Here is a 24,898-nt window from a genome sequence, read left to right as displayed (position 1 = left end):
TTTACGCATAAAACTTTGTCGATTCCTTGAGTACGATACAAATTTTTTTTTATATGACAAAGAATCTTCTATTGTCCCAAATCCCCCCCAAAAAAAAAAAAAGAACCATATAACACAATGTGACCACGGGTCACGACACATGGGAAGGTAAAATCTTACCCATATGGAAGATGAAAATCCCACCACCATTGATACTACTATGTATGCTCCATTTAATCCTTATACTGATGACGATGACTTAGAAGCCACGTTGCTTTTTATGAAACCTATCCAAAAAAAAAACAGAATGTCAATTTGATGCCCCTATCAACGTGGAAAATGTAAATGACATGAGTTTTCTAAAAAATAGATCCTTTTTCAAATTTTGGAAAAGATTAAAATAAAAAGCGAAAAGCTGGACCCACACGAACCGGTACCATACCACCTCTCTCTCTCTCTCTCTGCTCCTCCACTCCCCACATTTTCTTCCTTTCTCAGTTTTCGAACGAGCAGAAACATTTGCTTTAGTAGGCCCACCCCCACGGCCCCACACCCACTCCCTTCCCCCTCGCCCTACACTCTACTTACTCTACGGACATAGACGACCACGACCCGATCTCTGCTCGGTTCTCTTCCTTTTCTCTCTCTCGTACGTGCTTTCGAAAAACCGCACAGTTCTTCTCGCTTTTTATAGCAAATTTTGAGTCCCCTTTTGGTTCAGTGCTGCCATTATTCCTTCGTTTTTTGTTTGATTCCATTGTAATCTGTTCTGTCGTTGTCGTGTTCTATTTAATCGAATCAAGGTTTTGAGATTTGTAGATTTGTAGGCTTTAATGAGGAGGAGTTAGCTGTTGAAGGAGTTTAAATCATGGCTTCTGGTGGTTATAGAAATGGGAATGCAAAGGGGGCAGTGAGGTTCGAGAGGCCTCTCTCCTTGAATTCCAATGTTAAGTCTTCTTCCTTCAAGTCCAAGCCTGCTCCTTCGCTTTCTTCTCATTCGTCTGGTATTCGACGGAGCGGCTCCGGGTCGCTTGGTTTCTCTGGTGCAGTCAAGGATGATGCTGGAGGTTGGTTTTTCTTCTGTTTTTTCTTGTTTAAACTGAATCGGGACACTGTTTTTCTCTGTAATTTGCTTTTGCTTGGTTCTGGTTGCTGCATTTGATGTTTGAGTGCACCGAGATCTGTTATTATTATTATCTAAATTTCAGTATTAGGGGCGTTATCCTGAACTCTAGGTTTGAGATTATCCTGCTTATTTTCTGCTTACATTTTTTTCGAGGAATGTTGGTTTTGTGGCATTTTTTGAATAGGTTGCGGTTCAGTTGGACAAGAATGGGGATGGAGAACCTGGATTTATTTTCGTTTTTAGACTAGGTTGTACTGGAACAGAGCATTTAGGGGTCTCGCTGTTGATAGAGTCGGGACTGAATGTGTTAGTTCAAGGTGGATAACCTCATGGACTTTCAGGGGAAGGCATGTTAGTTGGACGGTGGTTTTAATGTAGAAGAGACATTCTGAAACCCGGTGAATATGCCTACTTTTCTGTGCTTCTATTTGGATGTGCATTTTCAGACCTTGGTGGGCAGAGATTCACCTTCAGGTTATAGGTTCATGCTTTAGGTGTGTCGAAGGGTAAAAACCTTTAATGTTTCGTGGGGAAAATTTATTCTGGCACATATGCACTGACAGATATTAGATGAAGAGGGAACCGACTTTATTGTCATCAGCGTGCATGTGTGTGCAGTGTCCAATAACTCTTCCTCCTGTTTAACTTTACTGTGTCGCATGGAGTTCATGATATGCTGGCCCTATGGATCTGTCAAGATTTTATTGTGGCGTCAACCACATCAATGCATGCTGGTATTTTTCTATGTGGTGTTCCTGATAAGAAGAACAGGTTCAATATCTTTTTGAGTGACTGAAGTCTGGGAAGTACAAATCTTGGTTGAGTTTCTGCTTTTGGAAACATATTTCAAGCTAATTTCGGTTACAGACTTGTATAGGAGAAGTTGGTGAGAAATTCTTCGGTTTTTGCTATTCTTCAGGAAAATGCTAAGGTAAAGCAAAGGTGCACGTGTACCATGCATGGTATTCTGTATATTAATATCAGTTGTTCTTAATCATCTTTGGAGAAAGGGATTGGGGCCAAGGAAATCTAGTCCTTGGTGCTTTGATTCTTATTCTTTGTCAGGAATTTTCGGACAATATTGTGGCCATTCAAGTTTCAACCCTTGGCCCTCAGTTGGAGATCATCAGTAAGTCCATTAACACCAAAATGAACTGTCCAGATTGATTAAGTTAATGAGGCAATCACATATGATAATTAATGAATTGTTGCAACAGGCAGCGCCAACTTTTTGGTGCACTAAAAATGTATATTTTTTCTGGAAATACAAAGAATCACAATAGCAGTGAGAGCTAACTATGATATTCTGTAGTAGGTTGGTATTTGATACTAAATAGGTGAGGCTAAACAGGGGAAAAAATCCTATGGTTGAATCTAAACCAATGATTCCAACCTGACTACAATTTTGACATATGCCACTGCGTGGATTGGTAATCACCATAAATAGTAAGCTAAATAAAACGGATAAATAGAGGATGGCAGAACGATTAACTATTCTCGTGCCTATGACAAGTTAATTTTTATCTACTTGCTTTGCTGCAACTGTTTGCTATTTGGGATATAAGTCACTAGCAACTCCTTTCCTTTTAATTTGTTATGCTTTCTTGCCTGAAGGTTGTCAGGGATTTGGGGTTTGAAAACTTGTGAAAAAATTTGTGTTCCGTTGATGTATCAATAAGTACTTGAGAACATAGAGTATTTGTTGAATATGGAGGAAGGAAGAAGAAAGATCTTAGGAACTGATACCTAAGGCTTCTAATGCTTTGGAAGAAGAGAAATACATCAGTGCATGGTCTGGTCTAAGATCTAATGGAGATCTAAGTCACGTAATTGATAGTGTTTAGAAAACCAGGAATTTTCCAGAATCATATGATAAGGAATTGACCTGGTTTCAAGAGAAAATTAATAACATAATATCAGATAGTCTGATCTGTTTTTAAGCTGGTTGAGTGCTTAAAATATTCAAGAGAACAGAATACCAAAAGATGAAAGCAATCCAAGGTTTAGATTCTGAAATATTGAAGTATCCTTTTGTAGTTAGGAAACTTTAAAAACCCAAAAATGAAACAGAATTTGATGCAGGGTGTTAGAGATCTCAGAACAGAATCTAATATAAATCTGATTTACTGAATAACCATTAATATGGAGCCGTAAGCAGTAATAAAATAAGCTGAAAATGAACTGCTAAATACTACTCCACGACCTGAACTGCTAACTGAACTGATTGGGTAAGATTCCAGGTTCGTTGAACCTAGAAAATTAAAGTGGCCCAGTCTATTCAACCAGGGTTGACCCAGAAAACTACTGGTTCACATGTGAACTGAATAACCCAAACCAAACCATAGGTGAATCTTTTCTCTTCCTTCTGCTGGAAATCTACATCAAGATATTCATTTTAGTCTCATAGTCTTGACTATATCAAAAGTAGGAACTGGTTCCTTGACTTGTCGAGGAAAACTAAGACTACTACTTGCTGATCTGAATGGAAAACTTCACTAGAATTAATTCAGACATATGTAAACTGACACAGAAGGCCAAAATAACCTAAAACAGGAGCAGCATGAATCCACTAGGACTTAACCCAATTTCCAGTAAATTATAAAGCAACCCATTTGACCCAAACATGGAGAAGCGTGGACACTTCGAAACAGCTTCTGGACCTATGTTGACACTACTCCTTTTAAGTGGAATTGGTATATGTCATGTTCGTGTCGTATCCTAGTAACACCAAAGAAGAGAATTAAGATACAATTGGAAACATAATATCCAATATAGCTGAGCGACGGAGGCAAATAAAGCTTCTCTGTGGGATTCCATGCCAAGAAGACCTCCCATATGAGCCCTATACAGTCAATGTAATAAGTACCTTGGACTTTGGAATCTTGCCTAGCTGGAATCACCCCCCAATTTTATTGCTAAGTACATTCATGATTCAACCCCATAATTGGTCCTTAGAGACGGTAAGGCCACACATGGTAAGCATCTAGGTTTTGATGGACAAAACATTTATATTTAGCAGAAGGGCATATTATGTCACCAATGAACATTAAAAGTGCATCCTGACCAAATCACCAGTGCATGGAGGCATCAAATGCATCTCTTGTAGCTGATGAAATCACTGTGCAGGTGATATAAGCATTATGTCTCCTGGATTCTACTAAACTTGGTCATGATCTGATGTGCCCTTTGAGCTTGCTGTTGGTGATGTGCCTCAATTGATTTTTCAACAGCTCACTTTTTTTTAATCATATGTTTGGTGGGTTTACCTTTTTAAGGTCATGCATTGCTTTGAGTTTGGCTTAAATAATATCCATTGGGGTGGGATAGGGTCTGCCCTGTAATTCTATGCTATTTCTGTGTTTCTCAGCATACCAAAGAATTATAAGACCACCTTCTTTCTTATATGGCCAGTTTTGTGGGGTGCTCTCCATGGAAAGTTCCTTATTTTGTGCCCTTTTCTAATTTCTTTTATTAATGTCCTACGTAGAATTTGAGACTACTTTGTCACCGATTCCTTGACTCTCATTCTTGTTCTATCCTCTATATATTAGAATCATGTCGTTTATATATATGTAGGTAGACATTAATACTCATATCTGTCTTAAAACTGTGATAATTCTGGATCGCAGTTCCTGGAAGAGTTCGAGTTGCTGTGAGACTGCGGCCCCGGAATGCGGAGGAGCTTGTGGCCGATGCAGATTTTGCTGATTGTGTAGAATTGCAGCCAGAGGTTTGTACATTCTGCATGACAGTATAAAAGATTACCCACCCCAAAAAAAAGATTCACTCAGATGTTTCATGGAATGTAGCTTCTGTCGTGCAAATTTTCTGATTTGGTTGTCCTAATTCAGCTTAAAAGGTTGAAACTTCGCAAAAACAATTGGGATTCAGACACCTATGAATTTGATGAAGTGCTCACTGAATTTGCATCACAAAAGCGTGTCTATGAAGTTGTGGCAAAACCAGTTGTTGAGGTACGTGGGATTCAAAACTGATTTAAAGTTTACACTGTACATTGTTGTAGTTATTTGTATACTGTAATTTTGTGTTATTCAAAAATTTATAGCGATTCTTTGTCTTGTGGCATAAGTTGGGAAATGTCCCTTTTCTGGAGCGAGGTGATAATTCATACCTTGCCTAATATTTCAATAATGGTTCTAACTAGGATTGACTGTTTTGTGGGGGGGGGGTGGTTGGGTTTCAATGTCTGCATGCAATTCATCCGTTGTTCTGTCCTACCATATTAGCATTATTGTAGATATATAAGGAAACTGGTGTTATGTGTAATTAGTCATGATGAATCTGTTTTATTCACTTTGACACCACTTTCAACCATATGCAGCTGTGCTGATGTATCATTTCTTTCTGTAGAGTGTTCTGGAAGGTTATAATGGGACTGTGATGGCTTATGGGCAAACTGGTACCGGGAAGACTTTTACTCTTGGACTACTGGGAGAGAAGGACACTGCTTCTCGTGGAATTATGGTGCGCTCTATGGAGGATATTCTGGCAAATATTTCTCCGGAGACTGACTACGTATCAGTCTCCTACTTGCAGGTTGTTAGTCCTGTAGAGTGGTGTGTAACTGCACATTGCCATTACTAGTTAAAGCCACTAGTGCATGCTTGTTGATTTCCAGCCTCTGTATTACATCGAGGGTTATTCCATGTTCATTGTATTTACCAATCTGTGCAGCTTTACATGGAGACCATCCAGGATCTCCTTGATCCTGCTAATGATAACATTTCCATTGTGGAAGACCCGAGAACTGGAGATGTTTCATTACCGGGTGCAACTGTAGTAGAAGTAAGGGGCCAGAAGAGTTTTGTAGAGCTGCTTCGATTGGGGGAAGCTCATCGGTTTGCTGCAAATACAAAGCTGAATACTGAATCTTCTCGCAGTCATGCTATTCTAATGGTAAATAATTGCACTTTTCATTCACATGATGCATTTACATAGAGCTATAGAAGCTCATATGGTCTTGTTGATGGTTTTTGTACTTGTTTTTAGAAATGGTGAAGTATAATTGAATCTGCTTTCTCATGCAGGTACAGGTTAAAAGGTCTGTCAAGGAAAGAGAAGCAGATCTTCCAAGTGAAAATGGCAATGCCTCCCACTTGAGCAAGACTATAAGACCACCTGTTGTTCGGAAAGGCAAGCTCGTTCTCGTAGATCTTGCTGGTTCAGAGCGTATTGATAAATCAGGTTTATGATCACAACTTCTGACCATTAATTTATTTTTCTCTAGCTACTAAGCATACAAGATATTTACAACTATAAGGATCCAAGCTCCAAGAGGAGGGGCTAAAGAAAAAGGAAAACATCCATTATTACCACCTCTGATCAACTAAAACACCAGCAAGAGCCAACAGTTCCCAATGTCCCCACCCTCACCTCTCAACCATGCCCACTGCTCAATGGCTCTGTCACAAATGATGAAGCCCCTCAGCCCCAGTAATACCACCTATCCTCCAACTGGACATCTAACCCCAAACAACAGTCATGCTATGCTCCTTCTTTCCTCTTCCTATAGGAGGCTATGCTACTCCTAGTGATGGTGTTTATCTTCAACTTGATTGCTTCTAAACTCTCCATCTCCCCTCTTACTCAAAATCCAGGGGCAAATCCTACCTCGGAGAAAACTGAGGTGGCCTTCTCTTTCTTCTGGTCTCTTGAAGAAACCGATGGAAAAAAGTCTCTCTCCCAAAAACTGTTGCCTCATTGTAATACCCAATTGGTGAACATGTTATTACTACCTGGATCTTCTGCCTCATAAACCATGTGCAACTCCATATCCTTGCCTAATTCAAATGCTCTCGTCCCTTCTAATAGCATTCAGGTTCCTATCTGGATTAAAGGTGATGCAGGATTCCTGTTCCATATTCCTAATGGACAAGTGGCCCCTGCTCCCCTGCAATCTGTCCTTTAATTCCTTAACTTAGGTAGTTGCCCCTGCAACCAAATTTCTTAGGAAAAAAGCATGTGTTTTCTCCTCTAGTGATAGTCTCCACCACCCACACCACCCCACCCCCCCCCAAAAAAAGAAAGAAGAAGAAAAAAAAAGGAGAAAAAAAAGAAAAAAGAAAAAAAAAAGAAAAAAAAAAGAAAAAGAAAAATAGAATAGTGCATGAGCATTGCTTCATGGATTTTGTGCCAACCTAGTAGTAATTAAAGTTGCACTATCTGTTCTGGTTCCATTGATTGATTAGTAAATGCATCATATAGGTAGCCTGGTAGAGCTTTGATTTTTTTTCCCCCATCCCCCTCGGTAAACGTTACATAAAAGTTGTGACAGTGCTTTTCACTGTTCTTCATTATAATGTTAATCTCTGTAATTTGAGTTAGATTCCTATATTGCTTAGGGAAATTCTTATTGTATTTTCTGTTCGCAGGAAGCGAGGGGCACACTTTAGAGGAAGCTAAATCTATCAATCTCTCGCTAAGTGCATTAGGAAAGTGCATAAATGCTTTGGCAGAAAATAGTGCACATGTGCCAGTTCGTGACTCAAAGCTTACAAGGTTGCTTCGAGATTCATTTGGGGGTGAGACACTTCATATGTTCTGTAATGGTTTGAATTGAAATAAATTTGATAAAAGGAGCACGTATTATATTAGTTTGTTACCAATTTTAAGCATGTGAAATGTTTATGTGTAGATCCCCCAATCTACGATCCCAAGGCTACGGGGTGGAGTGGGGATCATCCAAGCGAAAGCAAGTGTTGATGTGCACATTTGGATATGTTACTTGACATTCATTAACTTTACAGGTACAGCAAGAACTTCGTTGATTGTAACAATTGGGCCATCTCCACGACACCGAGGAGAGACTGCGAGTACCATAATGTTTGGACAAAGGGTGGGTTTTTACAATTCTGTTTGCTCTGTTGTTCTTAATAGCAGTTAATCTCTTGTCTTCCAATTGTCATTGAATTTTATTGAGTTTAACCTGGAACCATTATGATAGTCTGCGAAGTTTATCCTCAATGTACACTGAATTGTAAAGAAAAATTATAGTCCTTGAATCTTCTGATCCGATCCACTTTTTGCGATAGAAGCTGACAATCTGATGAGCCATAGTGAAAAAAGAATGCTCTTCTTTTCTTGTTTTAATTGATGCAATTACTGTGATTTATTTTCATTTGCTATATTATTTTCATATTTATTAATTTTTTGTCGGTATCTTTGTGCATCCGATTACTGTATTCCCAACTTTTTTATTCAACTTTGGAATGCTTGGGACTGCTGTATTTGTACTTTTGCTTCTCACTTGGGAATTATTTTTCAGGAAGAAATTCTGGGAACATTATTAACACTTGATATTACATGATTGGATTGGATGGTTTGTAATCATTTATGAGTTGCTGAAAATTACCCTCCCCCCCTCTTGTAGGCTATGAAGGTGGAGAATATGGTGAAAATAAAGGAAGAATTTGATTACAAAAGTTTGTCAAGACGACTTGAGATTCAGTTAGATAAAATTATTTCTGAACACGAAAGACAGCAAAAAGCTTTTGAGGATGAAGTTGAAAGATTAACTATAGAAGCACAAAATCGTATCTCTGAGGTGGAAAGAAACTATGCTGATTTGTTGGAGGTTAGTTCTTCGAGTATCTATTAATCATGCAGTAAAATGAACTAATTTTACTGTTCAACCACAGTTATTAAATGTGCATTGGAAATTTGCCAGAGGAAACAGTGATTCATGGGTTGGGCATTCTTTTGCTGAAGAAAATATTTTGAATTTTACATGATTTTTTCTTATGTTTTTATTCTTTTTATTTTCATCCTGAGCCTTTGGCTTGTCCCAAATTGATGTCATCTATATGGAAGGGCAAATCTACTTTTGCCATGTGGAATTGTGACACGCAATTCTTATGGTTGGATACCTAGGGAATGATTTGGATTGGCTGCTAGTCAAACTTCAAACTCAGATTTGATCAATAACACTATTGTTTCAATGCTTTGTTTTGCCACATAGCCAACTCTGCTTGGGCCGAAGTTAATATGTGGGCAGAGGACCTTAGGTACCTGTCCACAAAATTTTAGTTTCATCCATGATCCAACATACCATGCAATGGATCTAGATGCCCGTCCATAGATTCATGGGTATGCCCATCCATAGAACTCTCTCTCTCTCTCTCTCTGTTTGTGTATTTCACTACTGTCCTTTGCTGGAAAAAGTTTATTATGATCAAGTTATCAACTAATTTAATGTGACAGAATTCCAGATTTGGTTTTAACGTCATTTGATAATGGATATTTCCTCTATTACTGTGGAATTTTTGCATTAGCAGCACATCATGCTTATCAAGGTTGGTTTAACACTTTGCTAATGATTTTGGGTTCATGTGTTCTCTTTTTCTAGAAGGAGAGATTGAAATACCAGAAGGACTATATGGAATCCATAAAGAAACTTGAGGAACAGTGGTTAATGGACCAGCAAAAGCGTGATAAAGAGAAAATTAGGGTGGAGCATAAAGACGAATGTTTGGACAAAACATGCAGCAGGGAGGTTCGTATCCTCTTTCTTTAACTTCTTTGAAGACATTTTCTGGTTGTTTGAATTTGGTGTCATTAGTTATTTCATTTTTCATGCATTGTCTTTCTCTCTCCCTGGTCCCTACCATCTTTCACATTTACAATGTAGCATAAGCAAGGGATAAGCAATGAATCGCCAATACTAATTGTGATCGATGGGAGAAGGAAGGTGGCAATATCAACAGAACCTGATCTAAAAAATTTGGTTGAATGAAGGAAAAGATAGAAGAACCATTGAGATTGAGTCCCGAGTTGGGGGTTTGTCCGAACCGTGATTTAGTTAATTACTTTCCTTATCTTGTTTCCTAGTGAGGCTAGATTTCTATTTCCTAATTAGAGCAGGTTTCCTCATTCCATTCTCTTGCTGTACAAGGTACTAGTTACCTTACTAGGTTTATATATATTGATGGTAGGGGGGACTGGGTAATACAATCGGCTGCCCTCTTCGAGGCAGTCTTACCCTCTTCTATTCTTCTCTCTCTCTCTCTCTCTCTCTCTCTCTCACTCTCGTCTCTTTCTCTTCTATTACATTTACTGGTTACAGATCCTGGTTTGTTACATCTCAACAGTTCCAACTTGGCATCCCACCAAGGCTGCCACTGCATCTCACAAGAGCAAACTTCTTCTCACAACAAATCACAACAAAGTGCTATGGTTTTATTAAAACCATTCATTGTGGGTACGATCCCCTACTCTATATTTGTAATTTCATGGAAATAAGAATTTATGTATGGTAGGGAGAATCCCTTACAACTTAAGCCTCTTCAAAATAGAAACTATTTTAGAACTTTAACATAATACAAACTAACTACTTAATCCTGTAGAAGACTTAAATCCCTAATATTTGGGCTTAAAGAATTAGCCCATTACAACAATCAACCCAAAAATATTAAGCCCATGACCCAGAGAACCCATTGGACACACAAAGTTCAACATATTAATCCATTCTTGGCGCAGTTTGATGACCTAGTTTGCTGCTGGCTGTCTTCTTCTTCTGCTTTTTTTTTTTTTTTTTGAATTGCATTAGAGAGGTGAAAGTTGAAGTTGTGTGGTTCTGAGAGGCCTTTGCTATTGAATATTTGAATGATCTTCTTCTTTGGTTTCATACTCTGTAATGGGTGGTGGGGTTTGGTGGTGGTGGGAAGGGGTGCGTGAATGAAAAATTACCAAACCTCATTGAATATTGAGCACTCATTCACAGATGATTTTTTTGGTGAGAGTTTCATGTGGTGGGTTTTTTTTGCCCTTGTTGGTGTGAGCATTTTTTTTTTTTAACTGACTATCACCTTGTAGAATTATTACTGTGTAATGATCCCCATTGTGAATTCTGTTATGCAGGGCCCCTTGGTGTCTGTTACTGAGGAAGTCACTGAGCTCAAACAGTCACTGAAGAGTGAAACTCATTTAAGAAAGGCTGCTGAAGAAGAGTTGAAAATTCTTAAAAGTCAGCAAGCACAATGGAAGAATTCTGAGGTATGATGAATCCATTAATCAAAGAGTAATGTTCTTTGATCATCATTCAGTTTCTTTCAGAGGTTTTTATTTGTGGGCTTTCTGGTATTTGTGGTACCATAGGCATCTGCAAATGTTGAGATATTAAAGCTCCATAAGACGCTGGAAGACGAGGCACGTCAGAAAGAGAAACTTGACGAAGAAATCACAATACTAAGAAGTCAGTTGTTGCAATTGAGTTTTGAAGCTGAGGAGGTGTGCTGTTTGTAGAGTTTAAACATGATTATTTGGTTTAATTCATAATTACATGCAGTTCTCCAAAGTTTCAAGTATTTGCATGTTGGTACCTAATATATCAGTTTCCTCTTCTAGAGAAGCCAAAATCTTGAAAGAGGTGGTCCTGGAAAAATCTTATCCGGTTTGGATTCCCTCGTGGCTCAAGTTCGGCATCCACAGGTCAGAGATACAGGAAATGGACAAAAAGCCTCCATTGCAAAACTCTTTGAACAAGGTAACATAAATGGACTGACAAGAAGATAGTGCCTATTGTTTACCTAGCAACCTCTCTCTCTAAGAAATTCTCTTGCAGTTGGATTGCAGAAGATCTTGTCCTTGCTTGAATCAGAAGATGCTGATGTACGAATTCATGCGGTAAAAGTTGTGGCCAATCTGGCAGCTGAAGGTAGTGTTTTCTGTTACTTTATCCAATCTATGCTCATTTGTTTTGTGTAAGGGAATCAGCACCTGCCTTTTTTACGTTGTATTTAAGTATAATCTAGATTAACTTGTCGTGCTTCTGTAAGGGCCTTGAAAGGGCAATTCTGGAAGGTAGCATAGTTATTATTGTGATGTTGGAGAACCGTAACTCTTTTCTCTTCGTCCTCTCCTATTGTTAGGGGTTCGATAATAAACCTGTAATGTAGTTAAAGAAGGATTTGGTGAGTAGTAGTGTGCCCTAAATTCAGGAGGCTGATCCTAGGAATAATAGAATGAACCAAGTTGAGATCAATAGTCAGAGAACGTTTTAGTTTGCTTTCAAATATAAGAATAAACCTGTCAATAACTTGGTAATCTCAAACTATCGATGTTTTGGAAAACCAAATAATTTTGGCTTAGGTGTTCAAGTGGCCTAGTTTCCAAAAATGTTTAGGGCTTTTGTTCAGATGTATTATTTGGTTTACATATTTAGAAGCAGAATAAGTTCCATTCTTTGACATTGTTGTTTAGAATGGAGTATTGTATCCTAGAAGCTCTGAAACAATATTACCTGGATCAGTTCATAATCATCTGATAAAGCTGATTTTTGTGCGCATAGTTTTTTGCTAGGATTATTTATCTTGTTGGTCTTGACTTCTGAACCTAACAGGTTGAATTTTTGAGTTCTGAGACCTGTGTATGGCTCCTGTTGCCCGACCCTAGGTGCTTTCTTCATAAATTGATCTGTTTTCAGCTGATGTGAATCAAATCAAACAGTATATGTTGAATATCTTGTTTCATTGTTGATGATTGCATATCATGACATGTGCAGAAGCAAATCAGGAGAAGATTGTCGAAGCTGGTGGTCTTACATCCTTGCTAATGCTTCTTAGAGGCTCGGAGGATGAGATGATACGCAGAGTAGCTGCTGGTGCGATTGCCAACCTTGCAATGAGTGGTAAGTTTTAAAATGTCTATTGCTGACGTTTTGCTATTGTAACTCGCTATAATTTGGGATTCAGATTAGTTCATACTTCCATGGTGTTTATCTTCCTCATTTTGTTCCAGAAACCAACCAAGAACTTATAATGGCTCAAGGTGGCATTAAGTTGTTGTCAATGACTGCAGCAGATGCTGAGGATCCACAAACTCTTCGAATGGTTGCTGGAGCCATTGCAAATCTCTGTGGAAATGGTAATCTGCCTTGTATCTTCTGTTGTTTTTATGACAATATCTGACCAATAACATCCAACTATAATAAAGAAAGGGAAGAAGAGACGAGTAGAAAGAACGGAGAGAGAGATGGTAATCTGCCTCATATCTTCAGTTGTTTTTGTGGCAATATCAGACCAATACCCACCAACTATAATAAAGAAAAGGAAGAGACAAGAAGAAAGAACGGAGAGAGTTATGGTGGAGAATAGAATGTTTTCAAACCATGAGCCAGCAGTATATTTATATTAAGAGTCTTTGGTGGTGTAATTACAAGGACCTGCTGGACTTACCATGATAGACTATAAGAAGCGATATAATAGACAACAAGAAAGAATAGGAAATGAGTATAATAACAACTTCAATATTTCCCCTCAAGCTGGAGCATAAATATCACCCCTGCCACCCCATGCCCACTTGGAATGACCATCAAGGAAGGCAGATGAAATAGAGCTTTTGTGAATATATCACTTGGTTGCTAAAATGAACAAAAGTAGTTGAGATCAAATTCTTATGACAACATTTCTTACAAAATGGTAGTAACCTCAATACGTTTAGTCTGCTCATGAAAGATCGGATTTCTATGATAATATATAGCAGCCAGGTATCACAGAACATATTCATAGGCTTATTGACCGGAAAACCAAGCTCTTGAATTAGAGATTTTAGCTATATTAACTCAGCTACAGTGTGTGCCTTAGCCCGGTACTCAACCTTTGCACTAGATTGAGCCATTGTAGTTTGCTTGTTATTCTCCATCATAGTTGTCAAGGCGTTGCCTAGGCGTCCAGGCGGTTTGCCTGGGGCCTAGGCGACAGTCGCCTTATTGCACTGCATACTGCCTTGTGTTTTGACACTTATTTACTTAAGATATTCATAAATAAGTAAATACCCCCTATTTGAATCCAATAAAAATAGTTTAAAAATCAAATTCCAAAAGGATAAAAAGTCAACCCCCCAGTCCAAGAAGAAAAACTGGATTTTGGTTATAGAGGCGATTTTCAACTTTTAAATGCTGGAGTTTTTCTCAATTATGAAAATTTTATAAATTCTATCATGTTAAAACATTGCTAAAAACCAAAAGTCCGGTAAAATAATTTTTTGTTTTGATATCCATAAAATTATTTTCATTCAGGCGATTTTAACAGCATTCGCGCACTTAAAAATAAGTTTAACCGGAGCATAACTTTGTCATTACAACTTAGATTTAAGTAATCTTAGACTTGTTGGAAAGCTGGTTTTATATTATAACTGATACAAAAAGTCTCATGTAAAAATAATATCATTTGACTAGTCAAACTTATTATAGAACCAGAGCATTTCTCTAAATTTTGATTTTTTATAACTTAATATGACTTAATATTAATTTTTTATGATTTAATATAGCTAAATGTTGATTTTTAATGACTTGATGTTGCTTAATCTTGATTTTTTATGATACAAGGTATATATAGCTTACTAAATAATGTTAGAAAAATAGGAAAATTAAAAAATAACAATTTGTCGCCTTGTTCGCCTCAAGGCGTGCGCCTTCTCGCCTAATCGCTTAAACAACCCTCCACCGCCTTGGTTCGCCTTGGCACCGTGACAACTATGGTCCAACCTGCTTCTTTCCTTTCTTATCTTTTCCAAATTTCAAATTGTCACCCTTATCCACTACCACTGATTACCATTTCTCTCCTCTATTCCACCTCATCAAATTCATAGATGAAGATCAGTTATTCAGATCTGATATTTATCCACTTAAGATCTAACTGTTAGATCAGATCTGGATCTGATCCAAATCTAGCCTGCAGATTAGAATCTTCTTCCTCCAATACTTGAGTAAGCCCACCCCAAGCTGATGTTGTGCTCCGATTTGCATATAGGGAGGGATTGTTCATACATAGGACCACAACCAATTGTGTAGTACAGAGTTTTTTCTGGACTTCTTAGGGCTGCAAGGGCAGGCTTTTGTTTATGATATGCTTTTGTCTACTCATAAACTTGAGTCATACTGCACAGTATATTTTGGCTATTGCCCAATGAAAATAAATACATTAGTTTATCAGAAAAAATACATGGTAAAATAATCTTCCAACAATTGTCACGACAAATAAAAAGGTGGTCAACCGATTCAAAATAAGGTCGCATAATCTTTCACCTTCCAAACATCACGTAACGGTTTACCTTTTAGGGTGAGACCCCCTGACAAAAGCCCTGCTGTCATTATCAGGAAGGTAACAACATAAAGAGTACGGACAAAAGAAATACTGTCTGAGAATAATCAGTCTCTAAAATCCAAAATCTCCATAATCTCTTAATCCTCTAAGGATCCTTAAGTCCCAAGAATGAACCAAAGTCCATAAATGGAAACCCTCCCCCCCCCCCACACACACACACACAAAAAAAAAAGAGCAAAGCAAAGGATTTGTTTCGTGGGAAATAAGGAGGAAACAGAACCACAACCATCTTGGGACATGAACATCCTGCTCCCAAACTAGCTCAAATACACTCACGCACTCAGTTTCTAATTTTAGATTAGTTTCCATTTTAAGTTAGTTGCCATTAATTTTTTATTTTTTCTTTATATTGGACGTGTAAACGATGGAGAAGTTCAGTTTTTAGATTTTGACGAATAGAAGTTTGATTAAGAGTTGTTGGATTTGAAACCATGGCGGCCGATTCCCCCTTCTTCTCCCTCTAAAATTTTCCAGTTTCTTCCCTTCTTTCTCTTTTCATTCTCTTCTTCCTTTTTATTATTCTGGTTTCTTTCCCTTCCCCTGTTCTGGGCGATCATCTCAGGCTTAAGAGAAGTGTTGCTGAATCAATAAATCCCATCGACTGCATCTGGGATTTGGATAGAAGGTTTGGGTGCCATATGCGAACCAAACCCTTGAGCTCTTTCCTTCAAAGCCCTCTTCCATAGTGAGCAGGTCAATGAGCTGCAGATCATACCTGCAACTATCACTGTTCCAAGTTTCAGACTCAATACTCCATGTATTGCTTGAATCTGTGAATTACTGGTTAGGGTTGATCCAACAAGCCTAGGCGACAGTAAATCTGGAATTTCTGAGCTGTTGAAGGAGTTTCCTGTGGCTGAAGCTGATTTCCTCTTGGGTGTTCCACCGCCTCCTGCTTTGGCTGTCTAGAGGTTGAAGACAATCCCTAATATCACAATCATGGGTTTCTTTACTCAAAAAGGTGATTTCTCTTATCTATTATTCTTTTGTCCTTTGTGTTTTCAAAATACCCCTACTTTTCTTCTTTTTTTACCCTCTAACCTTTGCCTTACTTTTGCTTCCTAATTTATCCCTCCATAATAATTCTAATCCCCTTCAAATCCCATCAGTTACTTTAACCTCCTTTCATCCTTTTAAGATCATTTTTATTGACAAGTCTGCCACTCCTTTCTAGGTTTCTTGTAATTACTAAACTGCCACCTCCCTCAAGTTTCAGTTAGTTACAGAACTGCCATTACTCTTTATATTTTGAATTTACTACTTTATTGTGGGCCCTAAGCAATCCGATTCCTGTTCTTGGAACCCAGATCTTCATCACCAATTGCAGCATTAATTACAACTAAAATTACAAAGGTAAGAGACTGAAGTCCTCCCCAGACCACAAAGTGACTCAACAGGCCAAACAAGAATCTAAATCATGTGCTCCCAGGCAAAAAGCCATATCTACGAGTTGGTGATATTCTGGTTAAAATTGCAATGTAGTAAGGATTTTCCAAGTGTGTGAATAAAATACGCATAAGAAACCCAAAATTCCTAGTTGGTGAAGTCTAAACTTCACTTCTTGCTCAAGACAAGAACACTAGGCATAAACTCCTCAAGGCTCAAGAAACGCTAGATTGAAACTTTTTTTACCTTGCTTCGGGTTACACTTCCACAATGCCCCACAGCATCAAGCAACACACTTGTAAGACCTTAAAAGTAGTTTGCTGGTGTCACTAAATAAAATAGTTAAGCTTTAATCTAATCACGCGGCTCATTAGAGAAATGAACTAGATAAGGGCTTTGTACATAATGAGGAAAAACATTTTAACCTCCAGAGAAAAACTCCTTTAAAGTGATGGTTGACAATATATTATACCCACACACGCTTGACCTTAGAACATCAAACCGCAATTTCAGTCATCTGACCAAACTGCTCTTACCTAAATCCTGTCAGAAAGCCAAAGCTTTGTCAACTTATATTTAGCACAAGGAAACCAAAACCACAAATGACGCAAATTTTGGAGGTCAACGGGATAAACAATGACTCAACATATCAGTATGGGTGGACCAGATGAGATTCTGCAGCATGGCATATCAAATTCCTTAGAAAGAGCAGTACCTGGCCAAAAACAGCTTGAAGGAACCAACATTCTGAAGGCAAAACAAATTATATACCTACATTATTCATAATATACACCATCATAAAATTAAGGCACATGAACACATCCACACAAAGATTAGATGGTAAGGTGGATCATAAGGTAGCAATGTATTAGAAAACTGGAAAGAAAAAAAGAATGAAATACATTTCTCTGCACTGAATAAGAAAAATGTTTCTCAAAAGTAAATTAAAAATGCATGCCAAATTCAAACATTTACAAGAAATCTATTAACTAAAAAATGACAGAGTGGAGGTAAATGTTGAATTTTCTATCACAGGAAGAAAAAAATTGTAAGCCACCCAATTCAGAACAATGAATCTAACTCCAATTTTCTGTTTTTCTCGGCTTCAGTCATAGAAGACAAGAAAACAATTTTTAATTCAAAATACTGAATAGGTTAGTGCTGGTAAAATAGGGTTACCTTGCCAGTGGCATAAGGGTCTTTGCAACAATCTCCATTACGAGAAACAGATTCATTACCAGAACCATCATGAAACTCTTCATCGAGACAAAGCGGTTGTTCGCTGAACTCATTAATCACTATTCCATCATCATTTTGCTCAATAATTGTTTCCTTGGACGAAGATAAAACTTTCTTATCCTTCAAAATCCTTGTGTTATTCTTTGTTCTTCTCCTTGGTGGCACTGACTTAACAGGAGCAATATCTGGGGGAATGGAATCTGCTATTGCAACTCCATTAGGACCATTAGGACCATCAGGCCCTGCAACCACAGACCTTGATGAAATCTTGCAGTTGCTCCTAATTTTCAAGTTTTTCTGTGAAGTACCCATATAAGCATGATTTCCAAGCCATTTGATTATCTTGGACTGCAAGTCAGGGAAACAGAAGGGGCGCTCCCCCTACAGGAAAAGGGAAATTCAATCAAGCAGAATAAAAACAAAAAAATAATAAAAGCAGTTAAAATGTCCTTCCATGAATTATTGCACTAACCAATAAAAACAAAAATAAGAAAAAGCTAAGTTGCAATTTTTCTTAAAATACCGAAAGTGTTGCAGCCAATGACTCTGATGGAATACCAATCTCTAATGCTACATCTTTCACAGAGGCTTTTCCTCGATCAATTATCTGCACAGGCAGCAGAAGGCTGAAAACAACTGCGACATCGTATAGATGTACAACGAATTCTACCGGTAACACATAAGCAAGTTCAGAAGAATGAATTCACATAATCCCCTTGTTACCTTCTTCAGAATTTGTACAGAATCAAGGGAGTCCATCGAACTAATATCCCCATTGTTGTTCCTTCCAACTCCAAGTGCCTCCGTGGCAATGAGCTGTGCATCGTCACAGTCAGACCTACATCTAGAAAACGGTCCAGTACTCTCAACATCCCCAGATTTATTACAATTACTATCAGTGATTTTACAAAGGACCATGCTATCTTCCGCATTGTTGCTTCCACACCTTAACTTGTGAGGTTCACTTTGCATCAGTGTCAAAGGTGAAGGCTGAGATAAAGAAGTCTCACCACCACCAAACACAGACGAAGGAGTACTTGATTGTTGCATAAAAGCAGCATCCTGACATACCGAGTGCTTTGCGCAGAAAGCCCGTAATTCAACCTATGTAAGTTTACATAAGGCAAATAAGATAATATCCACCATCATAACAATGATGGAGCAACACTGAAGGAAAACCCCTTCTAAAGGTCAGAATGAGATCGCTTACATTATCTGTCTCAATCTTTCCCCAAATCTCCATCCTGTGTTTAGCCTCCCTTGCACATATAGGATGAAAAGCAGTCCTGCAAGTCCCTATCTCATGAAAATAAAAACAAATATCAGTAGAAGCATCACTACCTGAGATCAACATCTAGTTCAGCATCACATGTACTTCTACTCAAGGCTTTAGTACATGAAAATAGAAATAATTGATGGTTTCATCATTGAACAAATGGCAACTGCAAAACAGACAAAACAAGAAAGGGGCAAAAGAAATGAATCTATAAGTACAATAAGCTCACTGTCAAGTCGATTTGTTAAAAAATCATAATTTAATGACCAGTCCTCAATCACTTTGTCCATACCTAAAGACATAAAGTTCTCTCCAAATTTCCTCCACATCCTATTTCTGATAGTGACATCCCTTTCCAGGAGTTCAGAAAGAATCAGTCCTGAGCCTAAGTTTTCTGACCAAATGCCAAAAAAATTTAAGAAATTCACACTCTATTATAGAATTTCAAAACCTCAATTTCTTGCATGTACTTGACTTCCCACGTTCTAATCCATCTTTCTAAACCCTAGCCTCCAAATTATACTTTTTCATCTTCCAAACAAGAGCAATTTGTTAAAATTAAGGTCAAAAGAAGTTCTACTAATCTACTATACAAGGCCACTAGGCGACCAAGAACTGTACAACAGGAAGGGGGGCAAAAAAAGCCTCTATCCCTTTCAAACAATGCAAAAACCCTGACGTAGGACGACTGCATGATATCCAAATTTGATACAGGAATAGACCATCAATGATCTCATTCCATATAGAGTAAAAAAAAATCCAGACTTACACAATATACGCTAGAAAAGCAATTGGTTACAGCAATTTACAAGCAATATAGCTGGTGTTTGTCAGAAATAAACATCTCATTAGAACTAGGAATGCTGAAGAATAGGAATGCAGTTTGGGAAACTCCTAATCCAACCTCAATTGTCTGTCCTACGTGACAAACTGATAATTATCTTCTTCATTCTCATTAAAGCCCAATGCCATTTATTTAGCTTTTCTCACACCTAGCCACAATAAAGACGGCAAGGAAGTGGCTTAGTATGTTATATGCAGCATAGTCACTGTCTGATTTTCTCAGATGTGACCCTTCCCTTGCATTCCAGTCCCATCTAAAAAGATTTGAAGAACTACTTCCATTGAAGATTATGTCCACTATAGGGCAATAGAAAGAACAAGATCTTAGCCATCAAATAACTCAGTTCAGGGGCTGGAAGGATGCAGATAAATCACAAAACTAGGCTTATTTTAGTGGAAATAAGCCTTGGATCGGGCTACATACATGTTGGGCCTTTGGTCCAAGGAGTTTTCGTTGTAATAAAATTGGGTAGGAGCTAGGTCTATGATATTGGTTATAAAATTAGTGGATTACTTTAGTCTACATTTGTGGGGTCTCAGTATTTTTTTTTTCTTTTAAATACTGTTACAATTGTTTTTATTTTATCTTGGCTGGATTAGGTAAGATATTAGAATTCCAAGTCTATCCTAATTCCTAGTGGCAATCTTTTAGTGGAATAAGTTACTGTGTATGGCTGATTGATGGTGTTTATCCTATTGTAAGGCTATCTCTTGATGCTATCCTACTTTGCACACACTATAAATACACGTAAGGGCCTAAGGCCACCCCATCGATTTGAGAAGTAATACAGTTCAGATTTTTCTGAAAACTGCTGTGGATTAAGTATATGCTTGAGTGGATTCTTAGGTGAGCTTGGTGGTTTCCAAGTGAAGGCTCTGGTGGATTCCTCGCCTATCTATCTTTTTGTTCTACCTATCCTATTCCAAATAGGCCAGATCTATACAGTTCCTTAAACCAGCGATACTTATTTTCACTAATCCCCTATACCAATTTTCACCTATCTTCTGTTTGTATTCTTATTACATTATCACATAAAGTATTGTTTCTGTATTAGGTCAAATGCCATTTATTAGTTTCTGACTTCCTGCCACTGCTTTCTACCCAAAAAAAAGAGACTTCCTATCATTGCTCTGTGTGTTCTCATATCCAAAATTTTCTGATTGATTAATATTGTTCTAGATCCGCTACTTTAATTCCTAGTAGCTCTAGGATGCTATCATGCCACTGGATCTCCTTGTTCTGTTATCAGATTTTGGCTCACACTTTGCAAGCCGATAGAGTCTCAATTAGAGTTGGGTCTGTTATGAGCATTCTGTCTTAAGGTTAGAAAATTTCTCCCAAATCAGGTTTATTCCCTGTTATTCAATTCTGTTCTAGACTAGTTTCTGCTGGGACTATTCTGGTCTGGAAACTGGCTTACAAAACCATGCCGGAAATGTGTACTACTCGATCACCAGCAAAAGAGTGACTCTCTAGAACTAAAAATGTTAAATTTGCTGGAGCAAGTGAACATGTAATCCCAATAGACATTTGAAATGCATGACCAAACATGAACATAGTTCATTTGGACAGCAATACAAATTAGTAGGAAGATCAAAGTGGATTGGGAAAATTGAATTGTGGTGAATTTTGGAGACTGCCCATTGAAAGAATTTCAACAAATACCACGGCAAACCTGCAACCCCAGAGGTGGGGCCTCCCAAATAGCACCAGCCATGTTCTTTGCTCATTCAACTCAGTTCCTTAAGCTTTAAGAGGCCTAGCCCAAAAGCCCACAAGTTTCTTTCTGAAAATAGCATGACCTTTCTGAGACACATGGCAATTCCCAATTGCCAAGTAAGCATATTTTGAATCCTAAACCCTTTTGCCAAAGTCAGTTCTCTCTTCTAGGTACATTCTCATCACCAGAATATGATTCCTTCTTCTATTTAAATGTAGCATTCTGCCTGCCATTAGTGCAACTGAAAAGAACAACTAGAACAGTAGAGAACACACCAAGCATGATTCATAGTAAAAGCCTCATGGACATACTCATATCAAATGGATCAAAGACCAATAGATAATATAGGAAGCTTCTACTGGCTTGGAACATTTAAGTCCACAAAAAGTATATTTAAGATACTTCTTTCAGGCTCCCAATCACACAATCAGCCCATAGTATTGACAGGAAAATTTCTATTAGCTCCTAAAATTTCTACTGACCGTTGCAATTCCTCACCAAAATAAATGATTCACACTAGATAAATGATAAATAAACTTGAATACACGTTGAACTTGTGTCACAGGCTGCATTTACCAGCTATTCAATGCAATTGGTGAACTAGTGGCAAGGAGTGAAGATATGATGAGAAGAAGCAATAAACATACCGTAGCTACACCGAATGCAGGCACCATACTTAACCTTACACAAATAACAAACTAATTTTTTCCTAGTCTCCTTTATTCCTTCAACATTCAAGATTGGCTCCATCATCCTCAAGTCCCGAACATACACCTCAGGCAACCATTGACAACAAAACAAGTGAGCAAACTTCACAGTATCACTATCCTTTGTTTCAGGTACGCCTTTGTCAATCGGTTTCAGAGCACCACCCTGTTTAGAGCAAAGCACACAAGGCCTCAACCAAACATCAGTCCCATTTTCAACAGCCACATTTCCCGCCAAATTATTTTCAACATTACCCTGCACCTTGCACCAAGAACATAACCATGATCCGTCTGGAAAAGTTTCCACACCATAACACTTCTGATGTACCGAAGATTTACATGAATCACAGATCAGCATTCGGTTATTGTCGCCCAAGCTACAAACATGGCAGGTTGGTGACCCCACTTCTTCTGAAGGCAGCACAATGACCAGTCTTTCTAATCCTGCATCACCACCCAGAAGTTTCCTTTTCTTGGAAGGTCGCTCAGACGTAAGTAGAATTTTATTCTTCGAACCCAACAACCATTGTAGTCCAGACGACGGTGGAGAAGAAGGCTCTATCACTGAAGAACATCTTTCTGGCAGCGGCAAAACACCAACTCCGCAAGGCGAAGAAGGTCTAACTGAAGAACCCATTTCATTCTGAAGTACACTAATTTCGTTCTGAGGTAAGACATCAGCTCCCCCACCATCAATTTCCATAAACTGCTCTTCCTCCACCACAACCTCCTCATTCTTCTGCGAACTAGTACTAACTTCAACTGCATTGTCACAAGTCCTAACAGTAGCACCCGAAACCGAAGGAATCGATAAACAGGCCTGAATATCAGAGGAATCAATCGATGACACAGCAACCAAGTTCTCAATATCGGTCAAAGTAATCGGTCTGAAGTAATCCTCATTCTCCGCCCAAATATTAGGTAAAACAGGACTCTGGGAAATCGAACCTTGTCCAGAAGACTTTGCTGCCGATTCAGAATGAGATTTTTTATACCTCTTCCGACTTTCATAATTCTTGGTCAAGAAATCCGATAACCCAACAGGGAGGGTAGGAACCCTAGAGAGCAGGGCCTCTTCGGTATCGTACGGTGAACGCTCAGACAAAGCCTTCCGAGCTTGGACATATAAATCTAAAACGAAAGATTCATCTCTTTGATGAGAAGCCGATAACTGGTCGTTCGCAAGAATTTTGGTGGAAGAAGAAGAAACCCTAGAAACAGGGCAAGGCTTCTCCTCGGTTCCGCAACCTCCCTCCGCCCCCCTACCCATCATCTTCCGCCGTTGGCATCGCCTTCCTGTCATAACCGTGACAAGTCACCACCACCGCCGCCGCCGTCGCCGTCCATACCGCAAACCCTATAACAAAACAACCCTACCAAACCTAACCCTAGCCTTAGCCTTAGCCTTAGCCTGGTTTCGTCCTTCGCATGCAAGAAAAGGAGAAGCAAAGTGAGTGACTGCAAAGAGATAGAGAGAGAAAAAAAGAGACTCTGAAATCAATCAAGATTCAAGACTAGGGTTAGGGTTTTTTCAGTTATTTTCTGGTTCGGTTTTCGGATCCGCCGAAGCGTCGAGAGAGACTCGCGTTTCTTGGAGGCAAGAAAAAGAAAGTTTGTTTTAATTTCAATAGTAAAATAAATATTTTAAAAAAAATATATTTTACCACTCAAAGAGAAGAGTAGAGAAAAAGGTGGGAAAATCAAATTATAGTTTTTCCCTTCTCTTTTTTTGTGCAACTGTGCTTCTCGTTTTGAGTTTCCGCGGGCTGTGATGTCGTGAGCAAGGAAAAGCGTTTCTCCACGTGCACCTCTCTGTCTCGCTCTCTCATTGAAGAGAATGAAGGAGACAATCTCAGAAAGAGGAAAGATGCGTAATGTTGAGGAATGAATATACAATTACGGTGATAGATTGGACTTTATGGAGAATAAATATTTGCAAGATTCCATTTGGGTATATGTCTTGATATTCGTGGTTATCTGAACCAACTTGGGGTTGGAACGTGCGGGTTTGCTTTGGTCGAACCGATAGCATATCTAGGCAAACAACCAACCCAATTATTAGGTTTGTATTTTAAGGTTGTGTTTGGTATGTATTATGAAATTTTAGGTCAATAATGCATTCTACAAACCCGGATTTTTTTAGTTTTCTACTTCATAATGCATTGACCATTAGTCTATTCCAATATTACATATCAAACACAGTCTAAGCCTTTTCGTTCACTAAACTAAATTGATTCAATGCATTGGTTAATTGATATTATAGTTGGAGGTGGTTTTGGTCAATCGTGACTCGGGACTAATATTTTATCTACATCATATTATTTATTCTTTATCACATACAATAATTGAGAATATGATTCATCTATCCATGTTCCTTTCATGAGAGAGATATTACATCACTCTAATGTAATTCTCATGGTCATGAATAATATATTTTCATCTATCAGAAAAAAATAGTAATAATAGGAATAGTATATTTTCTTCTTCTTTTTTCCCACTTG

At 38.3% G+C, this 24,898-nt stretch overlaps 2 protein-coding genes across 6 annotated transcripts; one reads left to right on the top strand and one right to left on the bottom strand.

Annotated features, from left to right (window-relative positions):
* The first annotated feature begins 586 nt into the window (after positions 1–586).
* On the top strand, positions 587–13,044 carry LOC122058854 (kinesin-like protein KIN-UA). The gene is made up of 16 exons (XM_042621550.1): positions 587–1,046; positions 4,735–4,835; positions 4,957–5,079; positions 5,477–5,662; positions 5,801–6,022; positions 6,154–6,310; positions 7,498–7,647; positions 7,873–7,961; positions 8,496–8,699; positions 9,471–9,617; positions 10,982–11,116; positions 11,219–11,350; positions 11,468–11,606; positions 11,685–11,777; positions 12,624–12,749; positions 12,860–13,044. Exons 1-16 carry the CDS (start codon positions 848–850, stop codon positions 13,027–13,029), a joined length of 2,373 nt encoding a protein of 790 aa, XP_042477484.1. The 5' UTR covers positions 587–847; the 3' UTR covers positions 13,030–13,044.
* Positions 13,045–14,560: 1,516 nt separating this feature from the next.
* LOC122058746 lies at positions 14,561–24,246 on the bottom strand. Of its 5 annotated transcripts, none has more exons than XM_042621415.1 (7): positions 24,062–24,246; positions 22,338–23,819; positions 19,061–19,146; positions 18,574–18,954; positions 18,374–18,457; positions 17,791–18,231; positions 15,736–17,382 (listed from the first exon to the last, which is right to left on the bottom strand). In XM_042621415.1, exons 2-7 carry the CDS (start codon positions 23,698–23,700, stop codon positions 17,311–17,313), a joined length of 2,427 nt encoding a protein of 808 aa, XP_042477349.1. In that variant the 5' UTR covers positions 23,701–23,819; positions 24,062–24,246; the 3' UTR covers positions 15,736–17,310. The 5 variants fall into 5 exon arrangements, with proteins under 5 accessions (XP_042477352.1, XP_042477351.1, XP_042477349.1 ...); XM_042621416.1 differs by lacking the exon at positions 24,062–24,246 and having other exon boundaries at positions 15,736–17,154; positions 17,327–17,382; positions 22,338–24,030; XM_042621418.1 differs by lacking the exons at positions 15,736–17,382; positions 24,062–24,246 and adding an exon at positions 14,561–14,940 and having other exon boundaries at positions 22,338–24,029.
* Positions 24,247–24,898: the final 652 nt, after the last annotated feature.

The sequence above is a fragment of the Macadamia integrifolia genome, chromosome 13 (genome assembly GCF_013358625.1).
Source record: "Macadamia integrifolia cultivar HAES 741 chromosome 13, SCU_Mint_v3, whole genome shotgun sequence".
NCBI classification, from domain to species: Eukaryota; Viridiplantae; Streptophyta; class Magnoliopsida; order Proteales; family Proteaceae; genus Macadamia; species Macadamia integrifolia.
This window is presented reverse-complemented; position numbering and strand designations above follow the sequence as displayed.